Genomic DNA, 23,966 nt, shown 5'->3' with positions numbered 1-23,966 from the left:
GACGAATATAAAAAGTACTCATACAGCTTGGTACCACTGTCTTGATTTATACTAAGGCAAGCAGTTTACCCACCATTACTTCTGCATCATCGGTGCATATGTCAACACAGTAGAAAAGGCAAATCATGTCTTTGTATTATCATGAGAATAGTGTTGACTCTCAAAACCCATGGAAGAGTCTCAGAGGAACCCCAGGGACTGAAGACTATACTTTGAAAACTGCTACAGTAAGGCAATGGCTCCATTTTAAGTATATATTAAGTATACACACATACACACACGCACATACCTATATGTACATATGTATACAAATACATAGAAACTATGGGTTAGTCTGGATTGAAATTCTAGATCTATCATTTGCCATCTGTGTGACCTTAAATGAATTATTTAACCTCTGTGAGCCTCAATTTCCTCAACTATAAAACAGGAAAAATAATAATAGTGCCTCTTCACAGGGTCGTTTAAGAATTAAATGATTAATTTATGTATAGCATTTACAACAAAGCCTCATAAATATTACAAATATTAACTATTACCATTAACTATTACTTTTTGTTAAGAATTTTTTAAGTGAACTAAATTATGAAGGTATATTTTCAGAATAAAAAGCTAGTGTCCTCTCAAAAGTTTTCCAATTAAGAACTAAGAACATTTGACCCAGTTTACAATTTTTGCCATTATGCAATATTCGTAATACTTTTATTCATGTTTTGTTATCGCAAATTCCAATACCTTACTATTTATTAAGTGTGTTACCTGATTTAGGAACAGACTACATCGGTAGTTCCTTCCAATATTACTCCGGATACTGGCTGAGCTATCATATAGATAGTGACATTCCTGATGCTGATTATGCTTCTATTGGATGACTACCCACGACAATGCAGAATTTTAATTGGCATTGTTTATACTGATAAATAATATCCAATGTATCCCTGAGCTGTGTAGTTTTAGAAACACTTACAGGTTTAGACAAAGGCTGAACAATAACAGAACTATCTGAAGATCTAGATTCAGGATGAAAATTTACAGGCGAGGCAGCCACTGGATTTGATGCTGGGTTCGTGTAGTGTTGATTTGTAGGCTTGAATGCAGCAGTAATACCTGTATTTTAAAATTAAACAGTGCATTGAATATATTTAGATATAATCAATGATGTCAAAATACTTCACTTTAAAATAAAATACTAAAATAATACTGTACCTCGACTGAGCGCACCATTCTTTATTCCCCTTGAATATGAGCTGGGGTTTACTCTATTCAAAATATCTACAAAAAATTACAGTGATTTTAAAATTCATTATTTGAATAAAACAGAAATCATGAACTGAAACAATCAAATAGATTCCCACAAGAAGTATATAAGTTATCACTGATTTAAGAATACAGTTAATTTTGGGGTACCTGGTGACTCAGTCGGTTAAGTGTCCAACTTTAGCTCAGGTAATGATCTCATCAGTCCTGAGTTCGAGCCCTACATCGGGCTCTGTGTTGACAGCTCAGAGCCTGGAGACCATTTTGGATTCTGTGTCTCCCTCTCTGTCTGCCCCTCGCCCAGTTGTGCTCTGTCTCTCAAAAATTTTTGTCTCGGGGCACCTGGGTGGCTCAGTCGGTTAAGGGGCTGACTTCGGCTCAGGTCATGATCTCATGGTCCATGAGTTCGAGCCCCACATCAGGCTCTGTGTGGACAGCTCAGAGACTGGAGCCTGTTTCAGATTCTGTGTCTCCCTCTCTCTCTGCCCCTCCCCTGTTCATGCTCTGTCTCTCTCTGTCTCAAAAATAAATAAATGTTAAAAAAATTAAAAAAAAAATGTTTGTCTCTCAAAAATAAACATTAAAAAATATATATGATTAATTTTAAACATATAGATCTTTATCTACCAAAGAAACAAGATTACTAGCCTTGTTTTATAGAATAAGAATAAACTTTCTAATTGTAACTCAAAATCTAAAAGCCAGAAGTAAAAGATTAATAAATCTGACTACATATAAGTCAAACTTTCTAAAGTTTCTTTCATGGTAAAGAAAAGGTCCACATAATAAAAATCTTCCAAAAATATATGTATATGCAGTCTATAATTAGCATATGTATCTTTCTTTGAGTGATGACTCAGGATCCTACCACTCAAAATCAAACCTTATCCAACCTCCATATCCCACTCACACCTCTAGAAGCCTTGGAAGTGTTATTATAAGGGATCTCATTGGATTATCTGTAGCATTACTTTTGAGTTGTTTTTTTTTCAATGTATTTATTTTGAGAGAGACAGAGAAAGCCCAAGCTGGGGAGGGACATAGAGAGAATCCCAAGCAGGCTCCACGTTCAAAGCGGAGCCTGACACAGGGCTCAATCTCACAACCGTGAGATCATGTCTGAGCCAAAATCAAGAGTCAGACACTTAACTGACTGAGACACCCAGCTGCCCCTACTCTGAAGAATTCTGAAAGGGAAAAACTAGCAGAGATTGCAGACTAAAACAACTTACAGTTTATCAGGGTATCTTATAACTTAAGGAGTTTCAAATCTACCAGTATACCTGAAGTCAATCTGAGCCTAATTTAACTTTCAGGATCACTTGAAAGTTCCTGATTCTGACATGTGTGTTACCTATGTAACTTCTAGATTTTTTGGTAATCAAGCTAAAATTGGAAGAGTGGGGATTTGCCAAAACCTGCTGGTCAGGAAAAGGTAAAAGCACAAACAGTACCAAACCTCATAAAAATTTCCTTTTTACCTCACAGTAAAAATAGAACCAGATCACATAAAATAACTCTATAAAGTAAAGGCCACACAAAAGTAGAGTTGTTTTCTGATAATGGCAATGCAGTACTGTATATCTAAGCACTACAAATGTCTTACAGAATAAAAACCTGTTCAAACAACCTGACACCATTTTCATTCAGAAATTTAAGATTAAGTATTACTCCAACCATCAAAGAACTATTGGCTGAAGTAATTTTTAGTGGCTGTATTCTACAAAACACAAGTTTGTACCCTCCTACCTAGCAGTTCTATATAAACACTTGACTCATATTCCACATACTAAAATATTTTATGGCTTATACCTTAACAACAATAAATTCACTTAAATTCTGCATCTTAACAGTCCAGAAGAGAATTTCTACTGGGGTCAATCTCCTTTTGGAAAGAATTATTCTAAAACTAATATACATTGTTCTAGTTGAATACTGTTATCAGTCATCCCTAATTGGTATAAATTCAACCTGACCTTAACCGTCATGTTTTCAGTAACAGAATTTGAGTTACTATTTTATAATATGGTAATATTCCAAAGAACTTACGTCCTTATAAAGCAGTTCACAAATTTTCCCATTAGAAACAATATTTTATAAAACTTGGCTTCACTAAAAGTAAATGCTTACTTGAAATTGCTGGTTTTGAACTTGATATCTCTCCAACAAAGATTGGCTCATCATCATCATCATCCTCAACCTCTTTTACTTTCTTCTGCCATGGTTCCAACTCTTCTTCTTCACATTCCATAAAGAGTTCTGCCATTTTTGAATTATCTAATTTCCAAAAGGAGAGAAGCAAACCTTATTTTCAAAAAGAAAAATACACTTTTAAAAATTCATAGTATATTTAAAATCTACTTTAATCATCCTAATAGCAATGTGACTTGACATTTGTAGATAGTGCATGGCAGCAAGTGAGAAACTCAGAGCTCACTCTCTAAGATACAAACCAATTTAGACAGATAATGGTTGACAGTAGTAGTTATTTAATGGAAAAGTCAAAATGAGTTCTAGTCATATGCCTGGAATATAATTTTATCTACAAAAGGACTGTACCTAACCATTATCAGGAGGAGGGGGGGATATTAACAAATGGGAAATAAACTAAGACTGGGAGGCATCTCCTGGGAGATATACTTAGTAAAACTAAACCAAATTCAGGAATTCTAGACACAAAGCAGTGATGAGATGCTAGACTAAAATAAGGGAACAAGGTGAGACTTATTCCATTCGGGGCAAATTAGACCATTTCTCACCTAAAGAAACAGACCAAAGAACATGCAGTAAATATGAACATACACCATCCTAGAAGTTCTGACCAAGAACAGAACTCCTACGAAGCATTTTAATACTTCACTCTTAAATATTAATGGACAATCAATAAGCACCAGAAAGTTTAGGAAAATCTCCTGTCTTTTAGAACAAATCAATAAAAAAGATAAAGAATCCTAAGGAAAAGAAATAATGCAGAGAGCAAGAAAAATATTAAAGAAAATACAATTTACATCTTTAGAGATATTAGATAAGAAAGAATGTTATAAAAAGTAATATTCACAAAACAAAAAATAAGATTAAAAATATGATAGGAACTCCTGGGTGGGTCAGTCGGTTAGGCATTCCACTCTCGATTTCAGCTCTGGTCATGATCTAGCAGTTCCTGGGATTGAGCCCTGAGCTGGACTTTGCACTCATGACCTGCGTGGAAATCAAGAGATGGACGCTTAACCAACTGAGCCATGCAAGCGTCCCTGGACTATCTGACTTCTTAAACTATCTGCATATATTGATTGCTTTAAGCTAAGATGGAGAAAAAAGAAGAGGAGGAAGAGGGGAAGAGGGGAAAGAAGAGAAACAGTACTGAAGGCCTAAACTTATATCCCAACTAGATATAAGTGGTGCTTAACTGATACACAGAATGAGATGGGTGGTGGTCTACAAAACAAACAAACAAAAAAACCCTCCAGGGTTCTGGCTTTGACAATAATATATTTCATTTATCATTTAAATATAGTCATTTCTAAAGGTAATTTTTTATTATATTAAAGTAATGCCACTTCTACTTTTGACTCAAAATTAGGATAATGTTCTACCAGGTCTTAAAACATACTAACTGAAACAATTCTTTGATGGCATACAAAAGAAATACCTTATCAAATTAAGAACCATTATTTTATAAATTTTTAAATTTTTTCCTTTCTATAAAAGTATGTCACAAATCATTTCCTGTCTTAACATTATTTAAATGTTAATAGTCCACCTACCAAAAAAAAGGCCTTTCCATTTTCCCAAAGGTCATAAACATATTAATTGATCCCTTTATTTTCTAAACTATAATGTTTTATTAACTACATAGAGTTCTTCAAGTAAAGTAACTAAAAATATTACTATATGTCCAAGACCAAACTGAACTCTTTGAGTGTATTTCTCTACACACTAGACAGGCAGTAAGCACATAGTATATAATAATCTATGGCTAGGAAACTAAGTGAAGTTAGGCAATGCCTAGCTTTTAAAAATTAGGGAAACTTATAAATGGATAATAAAAGTTTCCAGTTAGTATATGTTATGGGCTAAATTGTGTTTCTCTAATATTCATGCATTAAAGTCCTCACCATCAGTACCTCACAATCTTAATGTGTTTGGAGACAGGGTCTTTAAGAGATAATGAGATGAAAATGAAGTATCAGGGTGGGTGCTAATTCAGTATGACTGATGTCCTTAAAAGAAGAGATCATGAGGCGCCTGGGTGGCTTAGTCAGTTAAGCGGCCAACTTCAGCTCAGGTCATTATTTCACGGTCCGTGAGTTCGAGCCCCGCGTCAGGCTCTGTGCTGACAGAACCTGAAGCCTGTTTCAGACTCTGTGTCCCCCCTCTCTCTGACCCCCCCCCCCCCCCGTTCATGCTCTGTCTCTCTCTGTCTCAAAAATAAATAAACGTTTAAAAAAAAAAAAAAAAAAGAAGAGATCAGGACACGGATGAAGGACATGCTTAAAGGTAAAACCATCCAAAGACACAGGAAGCATATGGCCATCTCTAAGCCAAGGAGAGAGACGTGATATACAGATCCTTCCTTTATGGCCCTCAAAAGGAATCAAACCTGCCAACACCTTGAACTTGTACTTCTAGACCCTAGAACTGTGAGAAATTCTGAAATAAAGTTCTGTTGTTTAAGCCATCCAGTCTATGATACTTCATTATGGAAGCCCAAGCAAACTAATACAGAAGACAAAGATCTTGCTCATTCTTCTTAACAGGGTAATGCCATTGTCAATACATTCAGGATACATTGTTGAGAAAAAAATTTTTTAAGACACATAACATCTTTACATTTTTATAAATAATTATATTTTTGTCTATGCATAGAAAAAATACAGGTAATTATATACACCAAACTAGCAGTTATCACTGAGCGTAAGAAAAAAACTTCATTTCTACTTTACTCACGTTTTAATTTACATCATTTTTTATGTGAGCATGTTACTCCAATAAATTTATGTTTTTCTGTCTTTAAGAAAGTGTGCCTACCCTTCCTTCTTTCTACTGAAGCAAATTTATCAGTACAAAAGCCACGTATACTACTATCAGTTGTGGCAGCAACACTTACTTTTTGGCTGAAAAGGGTTGTCGCCCATCAAGTTGCAGAGTTGACTTTCTGTAAATTGTCACCTGAGTACTGACACATGATATCAGTCAATTTTATGAGTCACTTGAATGCCAAATATTGAAACATGAAACTTGGGGTTCAGAAATTCTTGGATCTAATTTTGATCTCAAAACTCACCATGTGATTCCAGACAAGACAGCAATTTGTATCTGTTTTCCTTCCTATAAAATAAAGATACCTAGTATTAGAGTGGATCTCATTAAATTAAGTGTACACATATTTAATCTTTTTTCCTATAAAAAGCTCAATTTTTAAGTTTGATATGTCTGACTTTTACTTACAACTCACTTTACATAATTGGTTCATTCAAGAATTTAGTAATAAAAATGGTAATTCTCTTAAGTACTTACTACTTGAAAAAGTCTGAATTATTAAAAATAATTTTTTAATCTTTTTGTAAAAATGAGTAATCACCTCATAATGTATTGTTTTAGTAAGTCTGAATTTTGAAATGCTAAGTGATACTAATCTTTAACTGTTACTTATTCATGTTTCAGGTATAAGTGTAATTACTTCCATAAGAAAACATAACTTTAAATAAATTGTATTTTTCTTATTTTTTACCAAAGAATTTAAAAAGAAAGAAATTAATTAGATATATTTCAGTGTAGATTAATTCATCCAAAAATAACTACTCATTGGGGAACCTGGCTGGGTCAGTCACAAGAGCATGTGACCCTTGATCTCAGAGTTGTGGGTTCAAGCCCCAAGTTGGATGTAGAGATTACTTAAAAAAATAAATAAACTTGGGGCGCCTGGGTGGCTCAGTCGGTTAAGCGTCCAACTTCAGCTCGGGTCATGATCTCATGGTTCGTGGGTTTGAGCCCCACATCGGGCTCTGTGCTGACAGCTCAGAGCCTGGAGCCTGTTTCAGATTCTGTGTCTCCCTCTCTCTATGCCCCTCCCCAACTCATGTTCTGTCTCCCTCTGTCTCAAAAATAAATAAACATCAAAAAATAAATAAATAAATAAATAAATAAATAAATAAATAAATAAATAAATAAAATAAACTTAAAAAACATAAGTACTCATAGCCTTCATTTTTTTAAAGTTTATTTATTTTTGAAAAAGAGAGCACAAGTGAGGGTGAGACAGAGGGAGAGAGAGAATTGCACGCAGGCTCCACACTACCAGCGCAGAGCCCAACGTGAGGTGTGAACTCAGAATGATGAGATCATCACCTGAGCTGAAATCAAGAGTCAGACACTTAACCAACTGAGCCACCCAGGCACCCCTTAATTCAGTTAAATAGTTATAGCTTATCTCTAAACAGTATCAGTATTACAAATATGTCAAGGAAATATATACATAACAATTTTTGCTCATGTTAAGAACCTACTGTTACCAAGAATACAGAATATTTTTTAAGTGCCACAATTACACAGCTTATGAGACTCATATATATTTTTTATTTGAGTAGTTATAATCATATTGGGTCATACATAATGGTTATATTAAATATTACATAGTTGACACATAGATATTTTGCTAAGTGACCATACAAATATCTCTTACCAAAATTCTGTAATTAGTATTCAATTTACAAATATTCAATTAATGAATGACTTGTCTATATGAATAAGACATCCAGTGCCTATTATGACAGAGATGACTTTAAGATAACCTACTTCAAAAGCCTGAGGACCATAGTAGCCTACTATAAAAAGTTGGAAGTCCTCAGATGAAACTTGAATCATAAATTCAGCCTGAAGCTGCCCTGTGATGTACAGTAGCCACTAGCCACATGTGACAATTTAAGTTTAAATTAATTAAAATTAAATAAAATGTAAAATTCAGTTTCTCAGTTTTACTAGCCACATGTCAAATGCTCAAGGCCACATGTGGCTGGTCGCTACTATATCGGACAGTGCAGCTACAGAACCTTACAATTGGACAACATTGGACTAACAGATCATTGCCATATTTTGTTCCGTTAATGAACAAACACTTTCATGGATTCTTTTGTCATCTCAGCCACTGAAGCATGCCAAAACTATCATCATAAAAACCTCTCAGGTCACACTGCAGAATTTTGGTGGTAAGGCATGGAATTCTATGAAGGATTAAGTCAGCTGTCACTGAAGTGGAATATCCAGCAAAGATATGCAGTATGGATCTCAAAGTTCCAAAACATTTCTAATAGCTTCTACAGCTCAGACTTAGCCCCAAAATAGCCAGAAAAAAAGAGAATACTCTACTTCAGCTACAGACTCATTCCATGCCAAGTTTAATACACTTGTTTCTATGAAGAAAAAAATGAATTCCAATTAACTGACTTATCAAAGACTGTTTAGAAAATGATTCATTCACTGTTGGGAGACTGCTTATATAAATAATTTTAATTCCTATTTCACTATTTTTTGTTTCAGCTTTTATATATCCAAAATTAAGCTATTATCTTAAATAATTTTTTTTACAAATTTAAAAAAATCAGTAAAAATGTAGGTCTACATTCTTAATTGAAAAATTTGCTTTTAGCCACTGATAACTGTCACCTGATGCAATGTCACTGTGTTGAATGAAAGTAAGGCATTTGATCTGGTACATAAGCACACAGTATGACACAGGTGTGCTATGTACTAGATATAGTTCAATTTACTTTCTGATAAAAGATTAATTCCACAAACCCCAACTGTAGAGTCTGCACATTAAAAAAGAGCATTAGGCTAAAAGCCAGAAGAGGCAAGTGATAGCCCCCAGCACTACTACAACCTGCAGTCAAATCACCTTGTAATTTTGGGTCTCAGTTCTTAGTTCAACTAATAATCTCTATGGCTTAATTCAGCTCTCTACTCTGCTGTATACTGTGTACTTTAAACATTTATTAACAGTAAACAGTAAAACATGGTGAAGAATGAATGCCACATTCAAATTCTGACTCAACCATTTATCATCTGTACAACCTTGGGCAAATTACTCTCTGTGCCTTGCTTTACTTTATACATGCAACTTATTTCATGAAGTTACAGTGAAGATGAAATTAGATAACACACATAAAGTACAAAGCTCTCTGCCTGGCACACAGAAATAATTCAATAAATCTTAACCATTTTTAACTCTTGGCTTAATCACATTCTGAAAAACTCTAAGAACAGATTACAATTTTGTTATTACACTAGAATTTTCAAGATATCAGCTGAGCATTTAGAAATTATTTTGTTTTTAGATCTTTATTACATTATTTCTTTCGCACGATGAAATGTTAGCTTTATAAGTATACCTTCTAGAATGCAGCTGTCAAATCTATCCTACCATATTTTCATCTTTTTAAGAAAGAAACATTTATAAACTAGTGAAAACACACATAACAATTTTAAACCCTCATATAAACATAACACACATACCTACAATTCATCAATACTGTTAAAATATATACTACCTGTCTCATAGGTTAAATCAGTATCTAATTAAAAAATACCAACATATAAAAATTAACATTACGATAAAATACCTGATATCATATCCATTAAAAAACACTTTCATTTTACATGCAACACTGTATTTTAATTTCTAAAAAAAAATCATTTTAAAAATGAGTAAGGGGCACCTGGTGGCTCAGTCAGTTACACATCTGGCTTCGGCTTAGGTCATGATCTCACGGTGAGTTCGAGCCCCACCTGCGTGGGGTACTCTGCCTCTCTGCTCCCCACCTCCCACACTCTCAAAAGCAAACAAACAAACAAACAAACAGTAAAACCCTTAAAAAAAAAAAATGAGTAGGTACCAAGTTAAATTAAAAAAAGAATGTGAGGAATACGGTGAATGGTTAAGTTTTCTATCTCCCCAGGCCCCAAAAGTCAGTTATTCAATAAAATAACCCGAGAAACCACATCATAAAATTAATGCTTTCTTCTCATCATAAAAGTAATGTTTTAATAGGGAGTTTGCATTCCTAATCAAGAAATTAGCAACAGTAAAACCAGATAGAATTAACATAAAAGGGAAAATACAAAACCAAAATATAATGATTTTAAATAATGAAAATTTGTATTCAAAATAAGTACAGCATATATATGTTCAACCAACTCATAAATTTTGTCTAAGATTAACAAGCTAGCTGTAATCAAAACCACACTGAGATATCACCTCACGCCAGTCAGAGCGGCTAAAATGAAAAATTAGGAGACTATAGATGCTGGAGAGGATGTGGAGAAATGGGAACCCTTTTGCACTGTTGGTGGGAATGCAAACTGGTGCAGCCACTCTGGAAAACAGTGCGGAGGTTCCTCAAAAAATTAAAAATAGATCTACCCTATGACCCAGCAATAGCACTGCTAGGAAATTTACCCAAGGGATACAGGAGTGCTGATGCATACGGGCACTTGTACCCCAATGTTTATAGCAGCACTCTCAACAATAGCCAAATTGTGGAAAGAGCCTAAATGACCATCAACTGATGAATGGATAAAGAAGTTGTGGTTTATATACACAATGGAATAGTACTTGGCAATGAGAAAGAATGAAATATGGCCTTTTATAGCAACGTGGATAGAACTGGAGAGTGTTATGCTAAATGAAATAAGTCATACAGAGAAAGACAGATACCATATGTTTTTACTCTTATGTGGATCCTGAGAAACGTGACAGAAGACCATGGGGGAGGAGAGGGGGATAAAAAAAGAGAGGGAGGGAGGAAAACTATAAGAGACTCTTAAAGACTGAGAATAAACTGAGGGTTGATGGGGGGTGGGAGGGTGGGGAAAGTGGGTGATGGGCACTGAGGAGGGCACCTGTTGGGATGAGCACTGGGTGTTGTATGGAAACCAATTTGACAATAAATTTTATAAAAAAAAAAAAAAGCTAGCTGTAAGAAACACTAATAAACCTTTAACAATTTTACTTATGTACTTGGAAGTGTTTTTCAGTGGAGTAATTTGGATGACACAGGGTCACTGGTACACTGTTCAGAAAAAGTTTGATCTGTCACTCTTTCCTCCTCACAAATTTCCCAAAAAATCAAGTATTCAAATCATTCCACTGACTTTAAAGCTTTGGTTAATGTTCTATTTCATTTTATAAACAATTCTTAGTCTTTATCACTAATAGCATACTGAAAGGGAGGTCTATATTTTTAGAATTCTAATCCCAAATGAATAGAGCTTTAAGGATTCAAAGTGTGTTCTTAACTATGAGTAGCAATCTATTATTTCCAACCCTTGTTTTGTGATCTCTCAAGAATTTCCAACTATCTCAAGGAGATTACAAAAAAACTCATTTTAATGTTCATTACCTTAAAAGCATACACAATCTTTTGAGGACAGAGAGTCATTTTAAAAATTTCATTTTATAGCACCTTAATATCCATCACCTATTGATTCCACTGTGGAAATTAATTGTAACAAGGTTAGAAAACAGAGAATGATGTCTACCTTGGCATACATCACACAAATACAAACCTTAAAGCGTAAGCAATAAACCCTATATAATTGAAAAAGACCCACAAGTGAAATCTGATTTCATAAAATTCAGGTGTTTAAATATGAGATTTTATAAAGAAATTAACTTAGTAAATTTATTTACTAACATTAAGCAGATGAAACAAAATTTCAAATCAGTATTTTCTCCTTTTATGCCTATTTTTGAAAATGCTTTATTGTTAGAAAACTAAGTATCTTTTTGTAGAATCAGTCCAGTTTATCAGTTACTGTTAAAAACCACAGACTTATTTCTGAAAAAGGTACATTTCAATCACATAAAATGTACAATCAGAAACATCTGACCACTAGCAACTAAAATACTACAGACAAAATACTGAGAGATCATAGAAACTTTAGAAGCTATGTCATCAAATTTTAACCAATTTCTGAAAGACTGTTATTTTTATTTTAAGTAGAATAATGTCTTTTGAAAATGGTCACTCCAAGTATATGAGAAAAGGTCTCCATAAGGGGAGAATATGGATACACTGTTTTATTTTTTAAATAAACCAAATATTTCAAATGTCATTTTAAAAAAGGATTATACATGCAGGAATCTTAACAGTGAACAAGCAAAGAGAGAATGGAAAGGGTTGGGACTCAGCCTTGGCTGGAGTTCCAGGAAAGGAAAGGAAGGGAGGGGAGGGGAGGGGAGGGGAGGGGAGGGGAGGGGAAGGGAGGATTCCATGCAGAAGAAATAACATGTGGAAAAGATCTATGACACAGCAAATATGAAAAACAGAAAAGAAACCAGTGTGAGTGGAAAAGAAAATCAAGGGGGTATATGGTAGAAGGTAAGACAGAAGTCAAACAACCGCAGCATCCTAGAGATATTAGGAATCTTGTCCGTAATCTAAGAGCAATGGAAAGCCAAAAAGGGGATTTTAAACAAGAACTGGTATAATCAGATTTGTAATACAGTGTCAAAATAACAGAATTTGAGTCTAAAATCAAAGAGACGGTAGTTTTATTCTATTCTGTCCTAATCATCCCCACTTGGAATACAGTGAGTATACTGGCTAGGATGTTTTCACCTATAAGTAACAGAAAACCCAATTCAAATTGGCTTATGCAAAAGAGAATTTTTAGCTCATTTACAGAACTAAATACAAGTGCAATTTAAACAATGATTTACAAAGTTGGCTTTTCTATCTCTGTTCCTTGATTTCACTTCCTCTATGTTGTTTCTACCTTCAGAAGAGGTTTCCCACTATGAATGACTCCAACTTAACACCTTCCAAGATTCAAGTCCAAGACTCTAATATAGAGGGTTAGCTCTGATTTGAGTTGACTGGTTTGACTGGTTTAAGACATATGCCCTTCCTGAAGCCAATCACTATTGCTAGGGACTTGTAATAGGTTTAGTCCTAGATCACATACTACCCCTGGAACCAGAGGCACAACAACAACAACAGCTAAGATAAAAACTGGTTCCCCAAAGGAAAATTAAGGTATCTGTTACCAAAGTAAAGGGGAATGAATGTTAGGTAACAAAAACAACAGATGTCCATTATAAGGAATTAGTATTAGCACTTTGTCTAGGTCAAAGGACTAAAGATATTTAACCTAGGAAACATGAGACTGTGGGGCAGGGGTGGTAGAAAAGAAAGCTATTTACAGGTATTTTAAGTTTGTCATGAGAAAGAAGGAAAAGAGTAGGTCTTGTTCTTTCTAGCTCAAGTGATAATAATAACAATATTAGTAATATTTACTTGTTTTGAATAAACAAGAATTTCATTCCTAGTGTTCAGCTTCAACACAACTACTTAATTTATTACACACTATTATGTTATCACAATTACAAATTATGTTACTAATAATAACAATTTATCATTACCATAAGCTAACATTAATTAAATGCACACATTATTTTGTCTATTCCTCAAGAAACTCTATGAGGCAGATACTATTATTATCCTCACTTCACAACTGTAGAAACTGAATTATTGAGGTTAAGTACCTTGCCCAAAGCAACACTATTAAGAGTAGGACAAGGATTCAAATCTAGACACTTAAAATATCACAGATTCCAGCCATACACTACTTGCCTCCACCAGGAACAAGACCAAAATTACAGGGAGGCAGATTTCATCTCAACACAAGAACAGAACAATTCATGGTTAAATATCAGGAAATGAGACGAACTCAAGGTGTGATAGATCACCAAACAAAAATATGAAAAATTCAAGCATTATGTAATCGAAATGGTCACTTTCCAACATCCTCAAGGATCCTTCCAACCCTAATATAAACATACCCATCTGGCATAGATATGAAAATGTAAATTTTTGCCTAGACAAAGGGGATTTATTATTTCAGTGAATGTTGAATTATGAAAAGCCAATTTGGTATTATGAAGTCTTTCAGTAATCAAATCAACCATTCCCAAATATTTTCTAGAAACTCCAAGTTCAATATAAGTAATGAAGCAAATGGGTTGAAGTTCAACACTGAGGATAAATGAGGATAACTGAGGATAAAAGCAAGTAAATTCCTGAAGAATAAGTAATAGTTGATAATTTTAATTAAATAATATAAGTTGAATTTTAATAAACCTGTTTGATGTCAACTCCCAATGATATCAAGATCTACTTCACAGACACAGATTCAGAGCAAAATCCCAAATATCAAATCATGATAAACCAACTGTTCAGATTTTTAACATTTTTGATGACACAAAAATCTTTAAAGTAGTATCAATAAGTAGAAGGCCTATGCTTCAGCAGACTGCTTATAACTATAAATCAATCTAAATCAGCAGAGTCATTAAAAGCTTCTATGTGAAAGGAATCCTTCATAAAAAAGGGTATGACGAATCTCTTTTTGTACCACCTCCATTTCATCCAAGTAAAATTTCTGCTAACCCTGATCCAGGCTGCAATCCATTTGCTCTACTTATCACCACCCATTCTGTCAGTCAAAACTAACCTAAGCACCACAGTACAGCTACTACCTTTTCTACTGCAAACACTGTATTCTACTGACAATCTGGATAACCCTCCATTGCCAAAGCAAATTACCCTTTCTTCATTTACATTTTCCTTATCTTTCATCTATTTTAACTCAATTTCTTGAAACCTCCTCCTCAAATATTTTCTATATGCCAACAGACTGTTTCTCTATCTACCTGCTCCAATTTAACTCAATAGATTCTCCACATTTTCTTGCTCCTTAAATAGTGCAAAATCAGGTTTTTCAGAGTTTAGTCATCAGCCCTACACAAATTGTTACCTAAACAACAGATCTAATAAATTCCATTGTCTTAGGTTATCAGTTCTCAATAGCAGGGTATAAAATCATCAAATATTAACCTCCAACCTTGACTCCCCAACTCAGTTCCCGCCTATCATTTCCTAACTGCTAAAAACTACTATCTGGGTATTTAAACTCACCTCAAACTCAGTATTTCCAAACTGAACATAGCTTCTCCACAAAAATTAGTCCTACTTCATGATTCATAACAGCCAAGAAGTGAAAACAAGCCAAATGTTCATCAACTGATGAATGAACAAAACATGATGTATCCATACAATGGAGTATTACTCAGCAATAAAAAATGAAGTACTGGTACATGCTACATGGATGAACCTTGAGAACTTTATGCTAAGTGAAAGAAGTCAGTCACATACTGTTTGATTCCATTAATACCAAATGTCCAGAACAGGCAAATCCACAGAGACAGAAACTAGATCAGTGGTTGCCAGGACCTGTGGAGTGGGGAGAGGCAGCTTAACAGTACCATTACCTGAAAGTTAATGGTCTGAAAGCTGAAAATACTACCTTGAGATTAGACGATTTTGATGATTGTATAACACCATAAATGTACTAAATGCCACTAAATTGTATACTTTAAAATAATTTAAATGATGAATTTAATGTTATGTTAACCTGACCTCAGTTTATAAAAATTAGTTCTACTTCTCTTCTTCCACCAATAAAACTGTCATCCTTCTGATCTTGAGTCCTTAAAAGTGTTTCTCAATATTCCCCTCTTTTATTCATCATATCTAATCAATCAATTCCCCAGTCCTATATAGTCTTCCTTCAAAATATTTTCTACAACCACCCTTGATTTTCGATTAACTACATACTTGTTCAGGCACTTTGAACCTCACATCCATAGTAAGATTTACCGTGTAAGATTCACTTTATATCAGCCTCTCAGCATCCAGATCTATATGATTTCATCCATTTAACATAGAACCACCAAATTAACAATGTCACAAAAAAATGTTTTCATTGTGTCATTTATCAATTCCAAACTCCTCAGTAACACTCCACCAATCCATGCAGAGCTCGGTTATCCTAGTGCCAGAAGCTTCTAGAATCCAGTGAGGTACAGAACAGGCCAAATGTTTTAGAAACTGTCATTTCCACCAGTGGTTGTCGCTGCCAGGCTGCAAGGCTAGTCCTATACTATCCAGCTTAAGCAAACAACACGCAATCCTGAGATTAAAGGGCTGAGGTTTGAATTAGGTAAGAGCAAGGCATCATAGCCTACAAAATTAACATACAGCATTAGGCATCCAGTAAGTATTACAATAAATGAAATGCACTTTTTGAGATTCAATTCCTTAATCTGTAAAGGGCATATGATGATAATACCATCCATCTCAAAGAAGCATTTATTTTAAAGATAAAATATGATGTATAAATTTACTTTATAATATATAAAATACCACAATAAAAGATTGGAAACACATCTCTTGTGTTACAACTCCCAAATAAACACAAATACTAACAATGTAGTGTCAAAAAAGTAAGGCCAATTTTCTTATTTACTTTTTCTCTATTCAACAAAGTTGAGAGCTCTATTACTTATTTTTAATCCTAGAACTTAATAAAGCCATTTTGTTTATGAGGGCCTTCCCATCAGCAATCAACAATCCTGTATAAAATCAGATAATCTTAAACCCTAAATGGAAAAAGCAAAATAAGTAAACAAAGTAGGAGATAGGGATTACCTATACCTAAAACACTCAGACCCCTCCCAAGAGCTTTAGGCTTCCCTTCTCAAACTTGCCAAAGGTAACAATTACCCACAAAATAAGGAAAACACAGGGGTAAAGCCTAGAAGCAAGGAATATATTATTTCATAGACTAATGATCTTTGCTTTGGTTAATAGCCCTCAACTGAAAGACATGCAAGTAGCGGTCATGCTAAAGAAATCCCAAACCTGGCAAAAAAAAAAAAAAAAAAATAGTGCGTGTCTAATTAATTTCTAAGGATGGAATCTTAGAAGTCCACAAACCCCAACCTGAAATATTCAAGATATATTAATTTACTTAAAAATGACTACAATAGGGGTGCTCGGGTGGCTCAGTTGGTTAAGCATTCGTCTCTTGATTTTGGCTCATGTTGTGATCTCATGGTTCACGAGACTGGGCCCCACTTCAGGCTAGCACTGGGCATGCATCCTGGTTAAGATTCTATCTCCCTCTCCCTCTGCCCCTCCCCTGAACATATGTGGGGTCTCTCCCTTAAAAAATAAAAGAGAAAAGAAAAGAAAAGAAAAGAAAAGAAAAGAAAAGAAAAGAAGAGAAGAGAAAAGAGAAAAGAGAAAAAAGAAAAACTTCTAAAAATGATTATAATAAACCCATTACATACTAATATAAATATTTATGTGAAAAGTACTTCCCAAAACAAAATATTTAGAGAGGGGTGGCATTGTTTTATATTTTTGCAAAACCCATTAATATCTGCCTTAATAAAGACAGCTGTATTTTCTTATCTGCTTCTACATTTAATCTGTTGCACTACATCGTTCGGTTGAAAAATCCAGCCTCACAAGATACGTAGGCGGTAGAGAGAGGATCTTGTATAACCCTTGAAAGCACCTCAGGTCCCCAAGACCATGGTTAGAGAACTGCTACACTACATTAAACAAGTCAAAGCCTTTGTTTAAAAAAGAGAGCTAAATTAGAGCTGACCAAAAATTTGGTATATACCAATGCCAAGGAGTAAAGTCACAATTTTAAATAGTTAGGGAATATTAAAGTGATGAGCACAACATTAAGAAAAAGCATTTAGGGGCGCCTGGATGGCGCAGTCGGTTAAACGTCCGACTTCAGCCAGGTCACGATCTCGCGGTCCGTGAGTTCGAGCCCCGAGTCGGGCTCTGGGCTGATGGCTCAGAGCCTGGAGCCTGTTTCCGATTCCGTGTCTCCCTCTCTCTCTGCCCCTCCCCCGCTCATGCTCTGTCTCTCTCTGTCCCAAAAATAAATAAACATTGAAAAAAAAAATTTTTTAAAAAAAGAAAAAGCATTTATTAAGCAGTAATTATGTATAAAGCATTGTATTTAAAAACACAAAGATGTAAAATGATACATCATTCCAAAAAATCAGTGTTCATCATCATATAATAAACCAGAAAAGCAGAAATGCTTGCAATGAAAAATAATTGAAATAAGAAATATTTTTTATTTAATCAAGTTCGCCAAAAGGCCTAAATATTACACCCTGATTCTACAGGGTTTCAGTTAATCATTTTTTACTATAGAGGAGCTCTGAAGGTAAAGTTGGGAAATAATGGAAGAAAAAATGCTAACAACAAAAATACTGTGGAACAGAAACGTCAAGGAATAACTTTTTAAGTACTACCTGCATTCATTAGAGATGGAGTGCAAACTGCTGAAAAACCTATCATGGCAGTAGATGGAGAGGCAGGCAGGTTTAATGTGTTAGAAAGGGGGCCCTTTATATATCTGAAGGTCCAAATTAACCATTAACCTTTAATATACTATCAGAATCCACAGAAACAATTTTAGTTTATTTTCTTTCTCGGGTAGTTCTAGTTGTAAAGATTGACATTTTATGGCTTTTATTGTTTCCTAGAAATCTTCAAACAACATCTTACTACTTTTAAACAGAATAAAACTCATTGTATTTGACAATTACTATGTGGGTCTACAGGATCCTTTTATAAATGTAAGATACATTATGCGATCATAGTGATTTTATTCTTCTTACATCTTGAAATAATTGGCTAATTCCATCATTCTGGGTATTATTTCACCACTGATAAACAAATATTCCCACCTATGCTTACAAAAGAAAATTATAAATGAGAAAACATAAGAACGATTTAATTGCCTAGAAGAATAATGCAACAGTTAAGTAAATCATCATCTTTCACTTTTCTTATCTTTCAGTTTTCTTATTGTTTTGCACAAAATATTGCATGAACTTTCCAAAAGATGACTGAAGACATTATCTTTGTAATCTGTGTCGAAAAGAAAAACTTTACTTCTACCCTTTTATGTTGTTGTACCTGAGGACCCATGAACTAAACTAACAAAAAAAACAGATTAACAGGAGAAAACGCACAAAATTTTTATTAACATTTACACACACAGGAATTCACAGAAAAGAAGTAAAACTCAAAGAAGTGGTTAAATTCAAGGTCTCATATACCATTTTAACAAAGGAGAGGGGATTAGGGCTTTGAGAGACAATAAATCATGGGAAATAACTAGGAAATACATGGGAGGACTAATGGAAGATAAGGGTTATTTTCATTAGGTCTCTTTATGCAAACTCATCTTGGTATCAGCTCTCCATCTCAAAGTGGTAAGAGTCACTCTTTCCTACTAAGGGGGCCCGGGGCGGGGGGAGAGGGATGTCTTCACAAAGGGATATTTATGCCTTGCTTTGAGGCAGATAACAGGACAGAAAACAATTTTTGCTTCTTTTAATTCCAAACTGCTGTCCACTCAAAATAATCCTTAGCTCAAAATGGCATATGTTAGCACAGCATACCCTGATCCTTTTCATATGCTTTTATTTTAGTCTTCCCTAAATACAGTTAAGAACTCAGAACTTTTTATTTTCTGCCCATTATGGGACAGAAGAAAACTGGCAGAGGACACATTTCACAATTATTAAATGAACCTGAAAATGAATGCAAAGATAGACAGCAAACACCTCAGACTCTAATGATGAAAACAAGGAAATCTCAGACTAAATCTTCAGATGAGATTAACCTGATACAGTTCATAAATGGACAAATGTTAAATGCGGGTGTATATAATGATGACTAAAAGGAAATAGAAAATGTGGAAAAATTTTTTAATTCACTGGATTGGTTATGCTAACATATCTACAAATCCATAACTGAAAATATCTGGCAATTATGAAGCAAAGAAGATGGCCATCAATGCTTCAACAAAATTAAGACTTATGAAAGGTTTCAAAAAATTCTTCAAGTATTGCATTTAATGATGCACATGCAAAAGAAAAAAAAAAAGCCCCAGAATGATAAGAACTTATCAGAAGTATTTGAAATCTCAAATCAGTATTTACAAGATAAATACACTCCAAGTTCATTCATGTATGACAGTTGACCAGTAGTTAGTTACATTCAAACAATGTTGCCCATTTCAGGTACACATACTTTCAAACCCTGAAAAACATTTACTAAAAATCTGGGCAACACAGGACAGTGAATCATCCTAAGCTTGAAAGATGCAGATCTACACAGATTCAGAAAAGGGTGGGAGCAGAACAAAGAGTAATAGAAAAATCACAAGAATGGACAAAAGAATTTTAAAATTCTGTCAGAAATACAACATGTGACAAAATTTTTCTAAGTTTGGAACTAGGTTAGTATTATTATCCAACAAGAAATTTTCTTGATTTGGCAATATCAGGAAGACCATGGTTGAACTTCTATGAATTTTCCACAAATAGGACATAAGAAAAAGTCAACTGCACATAATCTGGGCTTTATACATATTTGATGACTCTTAACTATCCTACAAAAAACTAGTTTTTTTCTCAGCTCAATGCATTCTCAAGCATAAATGAATTCAAAAACCCTTGCATAAATTAACATGAAGAGAGATGTATTATAAAAGGACTACATGAGAGGTAGATATGCTCATTAAGAGGGTTAGAACTTATATTTGCAAAGGAATGACTTGAAAATGATAACCTATGACTGACAATAGTGCAGGGAATTCTTTCAGTGTATGGGGAAAGCTTCAATTACAAAACCATAAATTGCCAAGAAAAATATTTCTCATGCAACTAGGAAAAGAACTTGCAGAAACAAGGAATTTTGTCTAACCCTTCAACCACAACATTCTTTTGCACAGGTCTCAAAGTGGGAATAAAGGAAGATACTCTTCGTGTGCATACCAAAATTTTTAAAACGTGCATATCCATTGTAGTATGTGGTATATAATTAAATGCATAAAATATATATGTACAGAAGGTACAATTTAAACCTAACAAAGAGTAAACTATCAGTAAAATACAGAATGTGGGTTATTTTACAGGACTACTGGTAGCCCGGTCTCAAAGGTCAGTGTCATTCAAAAATAAAAAAGAGGGAACTACAAAAAATTAAAAGAAACTAACACAAACAAATGTAATGCATGACTGGATACCGGTTCCAAAATAAATCACTAAACAGAACATTTTGGGGACAATAGGAGAAATGTGAATACGTACTGCATATATATATATATATATATATATATATATATATATATATATATATTAGATATATATATATATATATTAGATTGCAGGGATTATTCTTAACTTTAAGTGTGCTTATGGTATTGTGTTTATATGGAAAATTGGCCTTATTTTTATGACACACAGACACATCCATCCACAGTACTTAGGTGTGAATTGTGGTATTTGCAGTGTGCTCTGAAAATGTTCACCAGAAAGAATCTAAGATAGGTACTTAAAGCAAATGTGACAAAGTGGCAACACTGTTTAAACTAGGTGGTAGGTTATATGTGTCCAAACAGACTATTCAACTTTTCAATATGTTTGGGGAAAAAAATAACATCAAAACTTAATAAAAAGTTGAAAAACTAAGAAATGAAGTCTAAAAAACAAAAATGTCAAAGAAGGAGCAACTGAATATTTCTTAAATTTTGTAGGTGAGCCTCCTTGCTTCTCCTCACTCACCTTATTCCCACAGACAAAAAAAGAAGTATAATATAGTGAATTGCGCACTGAGGTATCAGAAGACCTAAGGTTCTAGAAATGGTTCTATCACTCCTTAGCCATGACCTCATTAAAGATGTCTCCCTGAGGCCGTCTCCTGATCTTCAAGATGGTGCCATAAACACAGACCAGTGCAAAAGGGGTCTTCGGGTACAAACAGATTGTACCAATGGCAGATACAAATGCAAGATAACAGTTGTAACGGTATTTATACTGATGTTTCGAAACATCAAGAGCAAAGCAGCCGTAACAATTCTCTAAGCAAACCAGTGCCTTCCTTGGCACAGCAAGTTTCCGCTTAGGCAGCCTAAGTTGCCACTAATCCCCCGAAAGCAGGACTTCTCACAAATGCTAAGAGGGGGCTTTTGTACTTTAAAACTCTACTCCGAGGCTTCAATTTTATGCTTAATGGCACTAAAAGATGTCAAATTCTTAAGACCCAGTCCAAATCTCAAAACAATAAAGTTTAAGTCCACAGAATTTTTAAAAAACCAATCTTTGCAAACAAAGAGAAACCCTTGGACCAAGGTCTCCCGTGCTTGCAGAAGCGGGTCCGCTTTGACGTTTCTCCTCTCTAGCAGATTTCTCCTTAAAAGCCTTCAAACTTGACGTAAGTTGGGAAGAACTTCCATCTCTAGAGCAAGATAAAACCTCAGAGTGAGCTCATTCTTTATGTCTCATTAAGTGAAACCTGAAAGCACGGTCAGTAAATTGTGTACCCAACTCCACGTTTCTCCTCAGGGCCCTTCTGCAGACAATAACGGGACTTCAAGGGCAGAGCAGGGAAAGTCCCTTTGACAAGAATGAGGGTGTGAGCGTGGAATGACTGGTCACCTGGGGGCGAGGGGTAGGGCAGCAGACAGGGGCCCTAGGGCCCTGGACGCCTGGAAGTTCGGGACCCCCTTTGGTCTCTGTCTACCACTTTAGAGACTCCAGGGAGCGTCGTTGTGAAGGAGGCATGGGTCCCCGCCAAACATCGGCACAAAATGTACGGCGGACCAAAGGGAGTAGTCTCCAGAGGAGAGCCAAACCCAGGCTGGGGCAAACAGGCGCACAGGCCCTGGAAGGCGAGATGGAGGAGGCGGTGGAGGAGGCGGAGGAGGAGACGGAGGAAGAAGCGGCGAAGGCCTGCGCGGCCCCGGCCTGCCGCACCTAGCCGTCTGCCGCGTCGCGCCGGGATCCCTCCCCCGCCGGGGCCGGCGCAAGATGGCGGTCAGGCCGCCGCCGCGCAGCCGGTCCCCTCCCCCGCGCCCTGGGCGCTCTCGGCAAACCGCGCCGGCCTCGACACCCCCGGCCCAGCGCCCCCGGAGTGAGGCGGCGCAGGCCGCGCGGGAGGGCCTCTGCCTGCTGCAGCGCGGGGCGGGCGGGGGCGGGGGGCGCTTACCGTGAGCGGAGCGGATCGGCCTGACTGGGGCCCTGAGGAGGAGGAGAAAGAGGAGGAGGAAAAGGAGGAGCACGAAAAACTACACGGCGGCAACGGCGGCGGCTCCCATTGCGGAGCAGCAGATGAGCCGTGGGAAGGGGGGGGGGGGGGTGGTTCTCGTGGAGCCGGCGCGCTGCCTCATGGGTAGGCTCCGGGTCAGCCTTCGCGCGTCCGGGCTCCCTTTCTTCTAGCCGACACGGGAGGCGGGCGCCGGCATGTGCGTCGCACCGCAGGCCTTCGAAGGCCGCGGCGCCCCACCACGCGCTGGCCGCGGGCGAGGGCTAGGGCCCGGGCCTGGTGAGGCTGTGAGAGCCCGCCTGCTTGTCGGCCCGGTTGGGCCAGCGGTCTCGAAATCGGGGCTGCACCGGGTCTGAAGGCGTGGGAACGTGAGTTCCGGGTCCTCCCTGTGTGTAGCAGCTAGTTCTGGGCAGGCTTGGAAAGAAAGAACGTCTAGGAAGAGAGGCGCTATTACAAAGACTGTTCCTGAGGCGCGAAGATGTAAACCAGATGAGAAGTCAAGACAGGTTCTTTTAATAATTGGCTAATTTCGCCATACTTTTTTCAAACCTGCGATTTTAATTGTGTCTCCTTTAATTCCTGCCATATGGATGCCTGTAATAACTTAAAAAAAAAAGAAAGAAAGAAAGAAACATGCATTTACAAGAATACTTACCAAGATACTGCTTGCTACACACTATATTTTGATCTGTAAGAGAAGTTTCCTCTCCGAGTTGT

The 23,966-nt window shown here is 36.1% G+C and overlaps 1 protein-coding gene across 7 annotated transcripts in view; it reads right to left on the bottom strand.

The window, feature by feature from the left end:
• ZNF280D (zinc finger protein 280D) overlaps positions 1 to 23,313 on the bottom strand; it is a 144,951-nt gene extending 121,638 nt beyond the window's left edge. For 5 of the 7 annotated variants that reach the window (XR_007152920.1, XR_007152921.1, XM_047862340.1 and 2 more), the window contains exons 1-6: positions 23,193 to 23,289; positions 6,542 to 6,585; positions 6,365 to 6,433; positions 3,388 to 3,534; positions 1,207 to 1,272; positions 968 to 1,107 (exon numbers count right to left, since the gene is read on the bottom strand). Coding sequence is in view for 5 of the 7 variants with exons in the window: in XM_047862340.1 (XP_047718296.1) it covers positions 968 to 1,107; positions 1,207 to 1,272; positions 3,388 to 3,534; positions 6,365 to 6,392 (381 nt within the window). In the remaining 2 variants the exon portion in view is untranslated. Of the gene's footprint in view, positions 1 to 967; positions 1,108 to 1,206; positions 1,273 to 3,387; positions 3,535 to 6,364; positions 6,434 to 6,541; positions 6,586 to 23,192 lie in introns of all 7 variants that reach the window. The other 2 variants (XM_047862342.1, XM_047862343.1) reach the window with 2 other exon arrangements.
• Between the last annotated feature and the right edge of the window lie 653 nt (positions 23,314 to 23,966).

This window comes from Prionailurus viverrinus, chromosome B3 (genome assembly GCF_022837055.1).
Source record: "Prionailurus viverrinus isolate Anna chromosome B3, UM_Priviv_1.0, whole genome shotgun sequence".
NCBI classification, from domain to species: Eukaryota; Metazoa; Chordata; class Mammalia; order Carnivora; family Felidae; genus Prionailurus; species Prionailurus viverrinus.
Note: the sequence above shows the minus strand (reverse complement) of the source record. Positions and strands in the feature narration are given on the sequence as shown.